A 13,394-nucleotide genomic window follows, 5' to 3' on the forward strand; every position below is an offset into this window, starting at 1 on the left:
GTAAGACTGTGGCCATACTCTTTGAATCCTCCTTGAACATGGCAGTAGTGTGAGAGACACTCATGTCAGAGGGTGGCATGGTGGCACAATGGTTAGCACTGCTTCCTCACAGCGGCAGGAATCCAGGTTCAATTCTGACCTTGGGTGACCGTCTGTGTGGAATTTGCACTTTCTCCCTGTGCCTGCGTGTGTTTCCTCCGGGTGCTCTGGTTTACTCCCACAGTCCAAAGATGTGTGGGTTTGGTGGATTGGTCATGATGAATTGCCCCTTAGTGTTCAAAAAGTTAGGTTGCGGGGTAGGGTAGGCCCATGGGCCTGGGTATAGTGCTCCTTAAGAGGGTTGGTGCAGACTCGATGGGCCAAATGGCCTCCTTCTGCACTGTAGTGATTCTATAATTCTATGAATTGGGATCGCAAGTGTTATACCCTGTTCAAACCAAGGGGAAGAAATAAACCTGGTAGCTAAAGGCCAGTTAGCCTAATGTCAATGGTGGGGAACTTTAAATATACCATATTTTGGGACAAAGTAAATTGTCACCAAGAAACATGGGTCAACAAATAATTGCCGCGGTAGACTTGGTAAAACAAATCAGATCTGAGAAACATAATTGAGTTTTTCTGTGACATAACATGGAGAGTGTATGAGGGAGGTAATTGGTGCTGTGTATATGGACTTCCAAAAAGTGTTTGGTAACGTACCAGATAATAGATTTAGGTAAAATTGAGGTCAATAGGATTAAAGGACAGTGGCATTATGGATACAAAATTGGCTAATATGGAGAAAGCGAGAATAAAGGGCAACAGTTAATAATCAGACTGAAGGGGCGTATACTATGGTGTTCTCTAGGGCTTTGTATTGAGGCAACTGCTCTTTTTGATACCCTGAACTTTAGAAGATAGGGAAATTATTCGACAGTATATTTCCTCAGCCGCCTAAATAAATCATATGCTGGGATTTTCCTGCCCTGCCCACCAGCGGGATTGTCCAGCCCGGCCACAGGTGGTACCCGTTGTGCGCACCCCAGTGGTGGGGTGGGGAAGCCACACAAAATGCTGTAGACATTGGTGATCGGAAGATCCCGCCAGCGGCTAATAGTGAGCTGCCTCTGCCGTCAAAAAACACGCAGCAGGAGAGCCATAAAAATCCTTCCCATCAAGTCATTTATGGCACAAGTGAAGGCCATTCGGTCCAAATGAATTATAGAATCTATGCTAGGCTGAATGGCACACAGTTTATGGAAAGAACAGGTCCAAAATTCTGTTTGTGTTTAATTATATTGTTGTACTTAAAGGGTTTTCATTAACTATTCTCTGATTTAAAACTATCGTGAAAAACAGTTCATAGTAATTGTAGTTTGATTAATTTATGGGAAATGGAAACTGAAATGTCAAAAATGTCTTTGAACCCCCTTTGTTCAAAAGATTTCTCGGCACCTTGAAACCCAGATGAGGTTTCATAATGCATCTTGAATTAGGACTCTCACAGTAATCCAAAGGAATGACAACCATGAATCAAAAATATTCTTCTTACGGTTTTACAATTCTCAGAAAATCGGAGGAAGAAAAATTGCATATATGTGTAAAGAGAAGAAGCAAGGGAGCGAGAGAGAGAGTGAGAGAGAAAGGAGAGAAAAAGAGAATACATTGATTCTATCAGCCTGAATTGGATGTGGTCCAGACATGACAGGGAAAACTTCGATCCTACCGCAACTTCTATCCAACGATGGTGGAAAGGTGATTACGTGTTTTAGTTACTAACTAATGAGAAGTGGAATTTACACACGAGGATTTTATTGCATTAGCATTTAAAGTGTAAGAGAAGTAGCAGATCAATAACAATAATGTGCATTTATGAAGTCTTAGGTTTTTTTAAAGTAACAGGGATTTAAAAACAAATCTAAGCCTGCTTTTTGGGGCCAAGACTTGCTGCTGCAGAAGTGGTCAAGGTTAAGGTCCAAGGATTGCTCAAGCCTTATCTACAAATTCATGAAGAACTGCCATTACTTGTCATGCCTGCACATGAATCTCACCGAAGGGAAGGATCCAAGGTTGGCCCTTCAATTCGACAATTGAAGCCAGCAGCAGCCATCAAGATGGTGCTAGGAGGGCATTTTTATCAAATTATTTGGTGACATCTGCTTGCTATGGGCGCACTGAAGGCCAGAGGGCAGCTCAATTTAGCACAGGGATTGTTCAACAAATATTAGGGCCACCTCTTAACATGCGCAGGGGCCTAATTCTTGTTTTAGTTATAGCAAATTATAAATGGGCCCAGAAGGTTGGGAAGAAAGTCAAGCCATCTCACGGTAAAACTGACAGCATAACAGTTGTTTTATACATATAAACAGATGCAGTATATCCCAATTTCAACTTTTGCCAGAGTTTGGAAGTTGCACGAGGAATTTTAGAGACATGCATTGAAATACAAAACCTTAATCTGTAATAATCACTCTCTTTGGGCGCGATTCTCCGCTCCCCACGCCGGGTGGGAGAATCGCGGGAGGGCCGGGAGAATCACGCCACACCGGCCCGGCACCCCCCGCGATTCTCCCACACCCCAAAATGGCGTGTCGTGTTTTGCGACACGCCGCTCGGATAATTTTTCCCGGCGACCGCCGATTCTCCAGCCTGGATAGGCCGAGCAGCCTGACGACCCTGACGGGTTCACACCGGCGGCAGCCACACCTGGTTGCTGCCGGCATGAACATCGTGCGACAGGTAAGTGTGGGGCCTGTGGGGGGTGGAGAGAGGATCGAGCACTATGGGCGTGCTCGTGAGGTGACTGGCCCGCGATCGGTGCCCACCGATCGTCGGGCCGCCGTCTCTAAGAGTCGCACTCTTTACCTCCGCCGCCCCGCAAGATCAAGCCGTCACGTCTTGCGGGGCAGTGGAGGGGAAGACGGAAATCGCGCAGGCGTGGGTTGGAGCCAGCCAACCTGCGCATGCGCGGCTGACGTCACTTAGGCGCCGCCGGCCGCGTCATTCTCAGCGCGCCGCTTTGACGCAAACTTCAAGGCCCGGCGGCCGAGTTTCTAGCAACGCCTCTCCTAGCCCCCCCCCCCCCTCCCCCCGGGGGGGGGGGGGGGGGGGAGAATAGGGGGCGAGGAGCGGCCTCTGATGCCAATGGGTGCTGTTGATGCTGGGTCAACTGAAATTGTCATGCCTGAGATTGATAGATTTTTTACCAGGTAAACATATCAAAGGATATGAATCAAGGGCAGGTAAATGGAGTACAGATCAGTCATGATCCAACTGAATGATGGAATGAGCTCTAGGGGTTGAATGGCCATGCTCATTCCTGTGTTCCCAAGCCTTAATCAGCTTCATGAGACAATATTGAAGAGCTAAGTAAATTGAGAAACTAAAAACAAAAAGTGTTGAAAAATCTCAGCTGGTCTGGCAACAACTGTGGAGAGAGAAACTGAGTTAACGTTTTGTGTCCAGTGTGACTCTTTGGGGTTCAAAATAAGAATCACATTGGACTTGAAAAGTCAACTCCATTTCTCTCTTATACCTGCTGAGTTGTCCCAGCACTTTATGTTCTTAATTCAGATCTCCAGCATCCGCAGTATTTTGCTTTGATTTAAGTAAATTAAGATCCCTTTCCCCCAATTTAAACTTCATGTAGTAATTTACCTTTTACTGGTTACCTGTTATATACTTCCCAATCTCAGGGTGACAACTAATGTTGCACCAGCATTTTAACATATCAATGTAATTTAAAAATTGTCACATTTTACATTAGAACTTTCTTTTCCTCTGCCAAAATTTATGAGTGAATTTTATTGAAGGTGCAATGAGTACTTCTTTATCTTAAGCATTCCTTTCCCATGGCTCTATGTAATCCAAGTCCAGGTGAGCGAAGATTTCTTCCTCAGTCTTAGCTTCAAGAAATACTTTCTGTAAAAGGGAAAAGAGAAGAATTTAATGAACAGAGGATCAGACGTTGCATGGCATGCTGCATCAGCCATGCAGACTGTTTTCTTTTCGATAATGGTTACAGTAAAAAACTGACAGATTTCTCTGGCTAATATGTACTTGGGGAGACTCTGGACGTGATTCAGCAGACTTGAGTTGAAGGGCTGGATTCTTGCACCCCGCCACAGGATGGCCACAGGTGGGACGAAGACCATGTAAATGTCCATTGACATCGGACGGGAATTTCCAGTCGCTGGGCTGTTGCGGCTGGAGAATCCCACCCAAAGTTTGAAGACAACGCGCGCCGAGAAAAATCCCACTATTCAACATCACGTTGCCATTCTTCTTTGACCTCGGAGACATTCTCTCCACTGAGGCCGCACAGAGGGATTTCCTGCTGGCGAGCCTGGGGTGGCAATTTGTCCGGCAACCCTGATCTTTCACCCCTCTTCAGGTCCCACTCCCATTTTGAACCCTGCCATCACCCCCAATTTTTAACCCCCCCCCCCCCTCACCCCACCCAACCTTGGGGAGTTCCCCGGGAACCCACCCTCATCCCCCTCTACCTGGCAAGGCTCCCCCATGCCCATTCCTTGGCAGTGACAACCTGGCACCCGGACACCCTGGCACTGATAGCCTGGCAACCTGGTATTGCCCGGGTTCCAGTGGGAGAGTCGGTGCCACCCTGCCCTCTCCCCGACCACCCGGGGATCTCCAATGCCTCCCCTCCCCCCCACCCCCCCCACCCCCGCCCAGATGCCGTTGCACCTGGTCCACATTTCTGTGGACCAGTACCAAATGGCACCCTGACAATGTTTCCCAAAAACGGCCGTTGAGTCCAGGGCACAGGGTGAATCCAGCGAATATATATTTAAATGAGCTGTGTGGCTCATTTAAATATGCTGATCCAGGTCACGCCTCGTGCGGGCAAGATCCAGATCGCAACATCTCGTGCAATTCTGTTGAACCTCATGAGACATTTTGAGCATCACAAATCTCACAAGTGGCTTCTCGCAAGATTCAACAGCTTCATCCCAACACCAAGTCATGCCCACTATCTGATCATTTATGTTAATTTGAATTTAATTGTTCATTAATGTTTATTTAATATTGGCTACATGATAGAGGGGCATTTGTGTGAAAATGCTTTTTCTCATCTCACATTTGCTTCTTTTGCGAATCATTTTGAATCTGTGCCCTCTCTTTTTGATCTTTTTGTGAGTAGGAACAGTTTCTCCCTATCAACTCTGTCCAGTCCCCTCATGATTTTGAACATCAAATCATCTCTTAGCCTTCTTATCTTCAAGGTAAATTGTTCCAACCTTTCCATTCTATCCTCATAACTGTTTCACATCCCTGGAACCATTCTGCACTTTCTCCAATGCGTTCACATCCTTCCTAAAGTGTGGCACCCAGAAATGTACACAATACTCCAGCTGAGATTGAAGGTCCGATTCAGTGGCCTTGCATACCTGACTTGGTGTTGAGATTAGGCCTTTGAATTTCACAAAAGGCCTTCATCAAGAATTGCAAAGTTCTAAACATCTTGCGGGATTCAACGGAATCTCACAGCGCATTGCAATCTGAATCTCGCTCTAGCTGGATGATATCCAGGCGCGTCTATTTAAATGACCCATTAGGCTTGCCCATTCCTGGCCTCACCCTGGTACTCCCCTGGAACATGGGCACCTTGGCACTGGCAGCTTGGCACAGCCACCATGGCATCCTGGCACTGACAGGGTTCCTGGGTGGCTCTGTCAGGATAGCAGGGCCAAGGTACTCTTGCGGGTTTCCCGAGCCAAGGGTTGGGCCTGGGGAGGCCTTGCCCATAAGAGAGGTGGTGAGGGAGCGCCTCAAAGTTCCAGGAAGAGGTAGGTTGAGTGAAGTGGGGGTCCTCAGGTTGAGTGGGGTGCTGAGAGGGGTAAAAAGGTCAGAACTGCCTTTAAAAATGGGGCCCAGATCCTTGAGTAGTCTTCCTGCAGTGGCAGGAAATTACTTAAAGTGCGATCTTGACAGGTAGTTCCTCGCCCAGGCAAAACAAAAATGGCAAATTGCTGTTGAATAGCGAAGACTTTAACTTGAGTCTGCTGAACCGTGTCCACAACTATTGTCTTGTAAGTTCAGCATAACCTTCTTGCACTTGTAATCTGCACCTCTATTAATGAAGCCCAGGATACTGTACGCTTTATTAAATGCTCCTTCCGCCTGTTGGGGGGCAGCAGGGTAGCATGGTGGTTAGCATAAATGCTTCACAGCTCCAGGGTCGCAGGTTCGATTCCCGGCTGGGTCACTGTCTGTGTGGAGTCTGCACGTCCTCCCCCTGTGTGCGTGGGTTTCCTCCGGGTGCTCCGGTTTCCTCCCACAGTCCAAAGATGTGCGGGTTAGGTGGATTGGCCATGCTAAATTGCCCGTAGTGTCCTAATAAAAGTAAGGTTAGGGGGGGGGGGGGGGTTGTTGGGTTACGGGTATAGGGTGGATACATGGGTTTGAGTAGGGTGATCATGGCTCGGCACAACATTGAGGGCCGAAGGGCCTGTTCTGTGCTGTACTGTTCTATGTTCTATGTTCTATGTTCTGCTCCCTCCAATGATCTATGTATATATACACCCAGGTCCATCTGCTTCTGCACCCCCTGAAGAATTGTACCCCTTTATTATATTGTCTTTCCATATTCTTCCTCCCAAAATGCATCAACTGACAATTCTCCACATTGAACTTCATCTGCTACCGTTCTTCCCTTTCCACCAACTTACCCATGTCCTTTTAAAGTTCTGCACTGTCTTACTCACAGTTTACAATACTTCCAAATGTGGTGTTATCCCCAAACTTTGAAATTTTCCCCTGCACACCATGATCCAGATCATTAAGATATATCAGGAAAAGCAAAGGTCCCATTACGGACATCTGGGAACCCCACTACAAACCTTTCCACAGTCCGAAAAATACTCATTGACCATTTCTCTCTGCTTCTTATTATTCAGTCAATTTTGAATCCATATTTCTACTGTCCCTTTTGTTCCATGAGCTTTAAGCTTTCTCACAAGTCTGTTGTGTGGCACTGTATTGAAAGCCTTCTGAAAGTCCATGTACAGGAGGACCCCATTCTGTGCTGTAACACTTCTGTGATTCCTTGTTTTGTAAAATTGGCCGTACCTACAGCAACCAAACTTGGTTGGTTTATTATTGAGTCAGCAGGATCAGAACATCCTCTACCTAGTGGAGGAGACAAGAAGGACACGATCTCCAGAGCAGAAGATGAGTTCTTCGATGATGAATTTGGAAAAGGAATATCACCAGTAAACTGTCAGGTTTTTAGTAACAGGGTATGCATTTCCATCCTTAAGTTTCTGTTTGAGACCATCATACTAAAGTGACACTCCAGCATTTGTATTACTAATAGTGTCCAAAAATAACTCATACTCATTATATCATCCAGATCCTTAAGATATACTGGAAGCTTCGTCTTTCGTTGACTGTTTTTTTCCCTCTATACTGATATTAATTATAGCCTTTAATGATAGGTATTGACACTCAAAGCAAAGCATAGTTATCAAGCCATTAAGTAAATGCAATAACATTTGCAGACTGCGGTATGTCATGTAACCAAACCTCGCATTAAAAGGCCCCCTGAAACCAAATATGTCACCTGACTGAATTTCCAGGATTGGCGGCACTTCAGTGAATCAGTTACTGTAAAGATTCCCGCCAAATCCCTCTCAGAATCTCTGAGTAATAGCCGGACATCATCATATAGCAGCATCATTGTCATCCAGCGGTGATGTGACTTCCTTGTTGAGTAAATCCTGAAACAAAGAGTTTAGCTGCTCTATTTTTGAACTAACTGCAGTCACCTTCTATCTCATCACCTTCTTATAATTCTCCTATCACAAGCAACTACACCGTCCTCGGAAAGTTCATTTTCCAAAGATGAACATCAGTGTCAGTTTTATTTTAAATCTCTCACTCATTACGGTCTCTGGGGAGGCAGAAGACTGAGAGAAAATGAGGATAAGTATTGTAACAGCCATGAGAGTCACGGGGTGTGGACTATCAGGTCCCCATGACTACAGATGAATATGAACTTCCCTGTTAAGGGGGGGTGGGGGGTGCAGGGTTTTACCTTAACAAATGAAGCCAACGGACATAAAACCCCGACCCAGATGTAAGTCGGGGCGGGAGGTCCTTCAGGGAGTCGAGTTGTATAGTGTAGCTATTTGTGTAATTAAAACTTTTGTTGCTTTCATCATCGCTTCCTTGTGGTGCTCTGTCTGGATCTAACGCTGCCGACGAGACTGGGACGGTGTTCACCAGCACAGAATTTGGAGCCATTTCGTGGACGAACAGGATTTGACAATCAGAGTGCAACAACGAACAAATCAAGTGAGAGCACATCAATCGTGAACAGCCTTCAAGAAAATGACGTCTTGGAGAAGTTGACTTCAGATGAGAAGCACTAAGAACTCAACGATACATCGGATCATCCAGAAGGGACTGATGTCACAAAGCTCAAAGATACATCAGATCACCCACAGGAACCTGAGATCATAAAGTGCAGCAAAACTTCAGATAATATAAAGGACTCTGATGGTAAAATGAATCAGACAAGCCAAAAGGAATGGGTCTTGAGCACACAAAAGTTACGATGGAACAACAGACTGTACACAAAGGTATGGCTGTGAAACTGAAGGACAACTGAATAGCACAGTCCAATGCAATGACAAGAAGAGTTTGAACACGCAGTCACACTTGGCAAGTAGACCACACAGTATGGAAAGCAATTCAGATGGCAACCGAGCAAGGTACTGCAGGGCAGTGTGTGAAAAACAGCTACCAGTCGAAGTAACATGGACAAATGCATGTGTAGGTAATACAAAGTTCATGCATGATAGCACCAATGCCAGGAAGGACAGGACACTGTTTAGACAAAAAAAAAGTCATTCCAACAAATTCAATAAGTTGGTATTTGCTCAAAGGCCAGAAACCAAACCGGTTTCTAAGGAAAAGGACACACAAAATCAACAACACAAGCACAGAAAAAAGACTAGGTCAAACAAAAAAAGTGGTTCAACTTGAAAATGAAATGAAATGAAAATCGCTTATTGTCACAAGTAGGCTTCAAATGAAGTTACTGTGAAAAGCCCCTAGTCGCCACATTCTGGCGCCTGTTCGGGGAGGCTGTTACGGGAATCGAACCGTGCTGCTGGCCTGCTTGGTCTGCTTTCAAAGCCAGCGATTTAGCCCTGTGCTAAACAGCCCCTTTGTTGAACAGCTGATCGATTTGAGCTGATAACTTGTTAGTTATGTACCACACCACCAGAGTGAAGACTGAGTACAGACTCAAATTGTGGACTGTAAAAGTTTTTTAAAAATTGTTAACTACTGTACAATATCAGTACCCAATTACATGTAACATACAATGCTCTTACTATACACATGTTTGTAGAACTCTCCAAACATCTTTGAAAAAAGGGGGATGCAATGATATGTATATTGACTGGGATGTAAAGAGTCAACAAGTTAATGATAATGCTTCTTACCACTAGAGGGAACCACGGAACAGTCATATATATCATGTGACCTCTGGGATTCTGGGAGTCACGAGAGAGCTGGATAAGATAGTGAGGCATGAGAGAGAGAGAGAGCAGTTGAACTTGAGAAAGTCTGCTAGTTAGAGATAGATTAGTTTAATACAGAAGCCTTCCACTTTAGGAATGTGATCGAATCTTAATTAGTAGTGTAATGAATTTATAGTTTTGTTTGTTAACAAAGCTTTGTGCTCTTTATTCAACACTATGCATCCGAGCCATCCAGGTAAAGCAAAATTGAGAACACAACATCTGGCCCATTTCCACTTCTGTTACAGGGCTATGCTGCACTCCACCATGGGGGTGGCACCATCAGAGTTGGTCATGGGGCGGCGCCTAAGCCTGAGCCTCATGTTTTCAGATATTGGCAGAAAGGTCCGCAGTGGGCAGGAACTGTCCGAATTGGATTCAGACAGGCATTTGCCCCTTCGAAGTTTTTTGCACGGTGACGGGGTGTAGGTCCAAATTTCCGGCGATGAAGTCATACGGGTTCCGGCATTGTACTTAAGCAGATGGGGCCGGTGTCTTACATGGTACAAACGCAGAGTCGAGAATCGAATCGGCTGGTGGATCACCTCCACAGCCGCACTCCAGCATTGGCTGATCCTTGCTTGGATGAACCGTTGCCCTTATTGCCACTTCCACCACCATTTTGCCACCAGAGCTGCCACCATAGGTGCAAAACCCCCAGGATGCTTAGACGCGGTGGACTCAGATTCTGACTCTGATATGCAGACGTAGCTACCTGCAGCTGCCGAGGATAAAGGCAAGATTACCGGTCCACCAGAGGTGGCACCGTTTAGGTGCTCGGCAGTCCCGCGTGCGCTACATGCCACCGAGACCTGCAGACACTGCCTGAGCGCCAACCCAGGGTGAAGAGGACCAGACCCCCCCCACCAAAGCCCATCATGGTGGACACCATCCTTCACTTTGGGGGGGAGGGGGGAGTGTGGTAACCCCACAAGAATCACGGGGTGATGACTGTTAGGTTCCCTGACCATGGATGACTATGAGCTTCCCTGTTAAGGGTGCGGGGCTTTCCCTGAACAAGGGAAGCCAAGTGGACATTGAAAACCCCGCCCCGGATGTGGGTCAGACGGGAGACCCTCCAGGAAGTGGAGTTGTATAGTGTAGTTGTTTGTGCAATTAAACTTTTGTTGCTTTCCTCATCGCTTCCTTGTGGACACTCTGTCTGGATTTAACAGTAAGAAAAATACTGTGCGGAGTCTGCACGTGCTCCCCGTGTGTGCGTGGGTTTCCTCTGGGTACTCCGGTTTCCTCCCACAATCCAAAGATGTGCAGGTTAGGTGGATTGACCATGCTAAATTGCCCTTAGTGCCAAAATTGGGTCGGATTACTCGGGTTATGGGGATATGGTGGAGGTGTGGGGTTGGGTGGGATGCTCTTTCCAAGAGCCGGTGCAGACTCGATGGGCCAAATGGCCTCCTTCTGCACTGTAAATTCTGTGAAAGGTCCCTGGTTTTCTATCAGTTTTAATGCCCATCCCACATCTCCAGCCACAATGATGGTTTACACAGATCCTTGGTTCTGAAGATAGGTAAGAGGCAGCTCACATTATCGGCTCACTCGCGTATCTCACAGCACCCTTCAATGGCTCCATGTTCTTATAAATACATTTCAAAAATTAAATATTAAAATACATTTTTGCAACTAATTTTTACCGACTTTTGACTCTCATATATCACGTGGATGGGTGGGCAGTTTGCCAGGCGTCGACTAATTATGGAAATCCAAGGTGATTCACCTTCTAATTTTCTTTCTATCCCAGGTGGAAGATCTTTGCCTTTGCTTGCCACATCGCAGATGGTACAGCTAATGTTTAGAACTTATCTTCTGATGAATTACAGAACAAAACCTGCATTTCAGAATTACGTGACACAGCATACTGATAAGTTAATGCGCTTTGCTACCTGTTGTTAAATTATTTTGCGTATAAATAGTACACTCCATGGCAAACTGGGGGATATAGACTTAGTTCCAAAAACCAACAAAATCTTAATGACGTATAAATGTTGCCAAACACAATTCATAAGGTCCCCTTGTCACGGAACAGTTCCAATAAATTTCCAGTCTCATTTCCAACCCTTAATTTTCTTGAAGTGTTACGCTCTAGAATTTGTATTACTAATAGCATCTAAAATGAACTCATACTCAGTGTATCATCCCAGAAGCTTGTGTGCCTTTAGTTGACTGTTTTTCTTCCCTCTATAAATCTGATATAAATCAAAATTTATTAAGTTGCCACTTCATCAGAGCACGCTAATGGGATGATACAGATTTAATGATGGCAGTCTTCACAACTCTTTATTTCTTGCTTAAATGGAAGAACAGATAATGAACAGTCTGCCTCCTTCTCACCTTGGTAGTCTATTTATTTATTCTAGGCTGGACTCATCCAAGATGAAAACACATTATCTGTCAGTCAATTTCAATAAATGCAGCATGATCTGGCGTCATGTCATTGCAATCCAACAGTTAGTCACACCCCAACTCAAAATTTGTTTTTCAGGGCTCCAAATAATTACATTTGAGGCTTGAAACATTATCATTATCTCTGCTTAGCAAAAAGCAGCTGCAAAATGTGATCCATGGCTTTTTGTGTGCATCCTGTTTGTCAAATTACCATTCATGATCAATAACTATAATAAGAGTAAAAAGTGCCAGTTGACGTTTTGCCAGTAAGTACATTAGCATTTTTTCTACGCTTTCCATTGTGGTAAATGAAACACTTATTGATGTCACCAATCTGTTACATTGTAACCTTGCAAAATGCTAAGAAATGGCTTTTTAATCTGACATTTTATTGTCAACTTGCTATCATGAATTCCATACACCAAACTTTATGCAAAACAATTTGCATATCACTAGGTCTTCCACTGGGCATCATGTCAATCACCCACAATCCCTGATTAAATATAATTTATTTCTTCATCCGAAATCGACAGTGTGGGTTTCAGTCTCAATTTTCACTTTGGTTCCTTAACTTTTCACTGGAAAACATCTTGAATATTTAGACTGCTCGTCCACTTTCATGATTTTGTACAAGCAATGGAACGGCAGGCAGGATTCATACATTCATATGGACATGAAACGGCTGCAGTTCAATGAAGACTTCAAATATTACACAAAAGCAAACTTCAAGCGGAGTTTTCATGACTGCTTGGACCTCATGCCGTCAGGAGAATGCTTAGATTTAATAAAAAAATAAAATCAGACAAGGGGCGAATCTTGTGCTGCAGTCTTGCTGAATAACTCCAAGGAGTAACTGATGAGGAAAATAAACGAATGGCTAAAATATTGGCCGCAAATTCTGAAGGTGAATCTTTAGAACGTTGGAATTGAAAGCCAAAGTCTGTGAACTAGAGTCAAAGCACAGGTGAGATAGCCCTGCGAGACAGCCGTGGCATCGCATGCTCTCCCCCCCCCCCCCCCCCCCCCCCCCCCCCCCCCCCCCCCCCCCGCTCCCCTACTCAGGCCACCAGTATCTCAAATACCAGCCAATGATGGCTTGCCTGAGATCAGATACCTAATAGCGTTGGACTGCTGAAGTAAGGAAAGCACTTCGGAGATACCTAGGAATCCCTACAGTGCAGAAGGAGGCCATTCGGCCCAAGGAGTCTGCACCGACCCTTTGAAAGAGCACTCCACCTAGGCCCACCCCACACCCTATCTCCTCAACCCTGTAAGCCCACCTAACCTTTGTATACTAAGGGGAAATTTGCCATGGTCAATCCACCTAACCTGCACATCTTTTGGACTGTGGAAGGAAACTGGAGTACCCAGAGGAAACCCATACAGACTCGGGGAGAATGTGAAAACTCCATATAGTCATCCAAGGTAGGAATTGAACCTGGGTCCCTGGCGCTGTGA

General features: G+C 45.3%; 1 protein-coding gene across 2 annotated transcripts in view; it reads right to left on the reverse strand.

The window, feature by feature from the left end:
• Positions 1–3,188: 3,188 nt before the first annotated feature.
• dntt (deoxynucleotidyltransferase, terminal) overlaps positions 3,189–13,394 on the reverse strand; it is a 356,682-nt gene continuing 346,476 nt past the window's right edge. For both annotated transcript variants that reach the window (XM_038822282.1, XM_038822281.1), the window contains exon 11: positions 3,189–3,900. In XM_038822282.1, the coding sequence (XP_038678210.1) occupies positions 3,814–3,900 (87 nt within the window). In that variant the 3' untranslated portion in view covers positions 3,189–3,813. The remainder of the gene's footprint in view (positions 3,901–13,394) is intronic.

The sequence above is a fragment of the Scyliorhinus canicula genome, chromosome 16 (genome assembly GCF_902713615.1).
Source record: "Scyliorhinus canicula chromosome 16, sScyCan1.1, whole genome shotgun sequence".
Taxonomy (NCBI): Eukaryota; Metazoa; Chordata; class Chondrichthyes; order Carcharhiniformes; family Scyliorhinidae; genus Scyliorhinus; species Scyliorhinus canicula.